The 2,151-nt window shown below is 63.8% G+C and overlaps 1 protein-coding gene across 1 annotated transcript in view; it reads right to left on the bottom strand.

Annotated features, from left to right (window-relative positions):
• UBAC1 (UBA domain containing 1) overlaps positions 1-2,151 on the bottom strand; it is a 59,471-nt gene that overhangs the window by 4,736 nt on the left and 52,584 nt on the right. Inside the window, exons 9-10 of the mRNA XM_015572322.1 lie at positions 934-1,020; positions 270-408 (exon numbers count right to left, since the gene is read on the bottom strand). Coding sequence (XP_015427808.1) covers positions 270-408; positions 934-1,020 — 226 coding nt within the window. The remainder of the gene's footprint in view (positions 1-269; positions 409-933; positions 1,021-2,151) is intronic.

Below are 2,151 nucleotides of genomic sequence, written 5' to 3'. Positions count from 1 at the left end.
TCTTTTTAAATACAGTGTTTTTTAAGCTGAAGGCAAGGTGCAAGCTTATTAGTTCCCCTGCACCTGGAGGACCACTGTGCAGGTTTTCAGAGTGTGGGGGTCAGCACACAGGAGCAGAGCCCGGTCCCGGCCCCAGTGACGCAGGCAGCAGCACACGGAGGGCCCACGTGCGCAGGGACCGCTCTGGGCGGGGCTGCGGCGTCTATCACGCAGGAACATCTGGGTATTCTGGGCGGGTCTCCTGGGCAGCGCAGGGGAGGCACACATACCGAGCAGTGTTTTGGGGTTGGTGAGGCCCAGCTGCACAACAGGGTTATCCAGGATGGCTTGGAAGAGGGGGCTGTTGGGGTCGATGCCCTTGTCCAGCTCCTCGGGGGAGGGCTTCCGGTCCCCCAGCAGCCACTCGCACTGCAAGCAAAAGCGCAGCCCGTCAGCCCTGGACGGTCACCACCCAACAGGCCCCGCGCTGACTAGGAGGGGCTTCCCGGGAGAGCAAAGCCCCGACGCGGGGCGCTGTAGGAGGGGACCCGCCCGGCCTTCTGAGCGCGGCCACCGCCCCGTTGCTGAATGGGCGCAGAGCCTGCCCGGGTGCTGGGAGGAGAGAAAGGAGTGCGGACACTCCTGGGGCGTGAGCATTCCCCTGACCGGCTCATGTGACCGCTGGCTCTGCCACCTGAAGGGACGAGCCGGCCACCGCTGAGACACCCCAGGCAGTGCCGTCAGCAGCGGGGGTGTTCGCTGAACGGGACCCGCCCAGAACTTGTCTAACAAAGTGAACAGGTTAGAGCCCAGAACCCACCGAGTACTTAAACTTCTCATACAATTAGAATCTACCCACTGTCTCACCTTAAAAGCGAAACAGCGGCCTGCCTACGAGCCCCCCCGGAGCCTGCCGACACGGGGCGCCCCCGCGGCCCCTGCCTCTGTACTTACAGCGGCGCTCTGCTGGTTGTTGCTCACTCTCAGGGCATCCATCACCTCCTTCTCGTCGAAGCCCATCTCCATGAGGGAAATGACGGCCTGAGAAGAAGCCGCAGGCCCTCAACGCCGTGCACGGGGACCCGGGTCGTGGGGACCCGGTCCACGGGCTGACTTAGCAGAGCTTCACCCAGCACCACGGTCCACCTCACAGCTGTCTCCTCACAGGCTTCCTGACACCGAGGGACAAGGCCAGGAAGGCGGAGGGCGCCTGCCCTGGGGACAGACCGCGGGGACAGGACGCCACTCACCCCAGGGCCAGAGGGGCCAGGCTCGCCTCAGAGCCCTCGGTGAGCTCCGTGGTTGTCGGGGTGCAACCGTCTCACCACCCAGGCGGGCCCTAACGGCCTCGCTTTCGACTGCCCCCGTCCCCGTTATGGTCTGACGCGCTGGGCCAGTGGGCACAGGTGCTGCCGTGTGGGGTGGCCTTGTGGGGCCTGTGGGCACAGGTGCTGCCGTGTGGGGTGGCCTTGTGGGGCGCTGGCCTGGCCTGGGCGTCAGAGGCTCCAGAGAACTCGGGAAAGGGCCTGTGGAGCCCACCTGCTCCGTGAGCTCACAAGACAGTGTTTTCTTTACATACGTTTTTCTTGATTTTAGAGAAAGGAAGGGAAAGGAACAGAGAGAGACCCAAACATCAATGATCCCCTCCTGGGGATCGAGCCCACAACCCGGGCCTGTACCCCCGACCGGGAACCTGACCCCTCGGTGCACAGGATGATGCACAACCACTGAGCCACACCAGCCGCAGCCACCAGCCAGTATTTCCTCCTCCTAGGCTCTTCACTGGCTCTCTGGCCCCTCCTAGCTCCAGGCCCATCATGAATGACCGGAGAAGGCATCAGAGTCGCACACAATCACCAGGAACCCACTGCTGAATCAGGACAGGGTGGCCTCTTCCGCTAACGTCATAGACTGTCCTCCATCTCGGCCGGGAAAAGATGCCCAAACGTCCCGGCGGTGACACAGGGACGCCCCCCATTCTCACGGGAGCACCGGGCAGGGTCCTGGCACCAGGGCTGCCCGTCTGCACACGGCACACTTGCTGGACCTTCCCCCGACTGGACAGATCAGGGAGAGGCCGACGCCCGGCCCTCAGACCCCGCTCCTCGTTTACAGCTGCTCTAGGAGGAACACCGACGGGGTTTCCACCACCCAGAGGTGAACCCCACGGCT

Source organism: Myotis davidii, unplaced genomic scaffold, assembly GCF_000327345.1.
Source record: "Myotis davidii unplaced genomic scaffold, ASM32734v1 scaffold609, whole genome shotgun sequence".
Lineage (NCBI taxonomy): Eukaryota > Metazoa > Chordata > Mammalia > Chiroptera > Vespertilionidae > Myotis > Myotis davidii.
The sequence above is the reverse complement of the archived record's forward strand: the minus strand, read 5'-3'. Positions and strand labels throughout refer to the sequence as shown.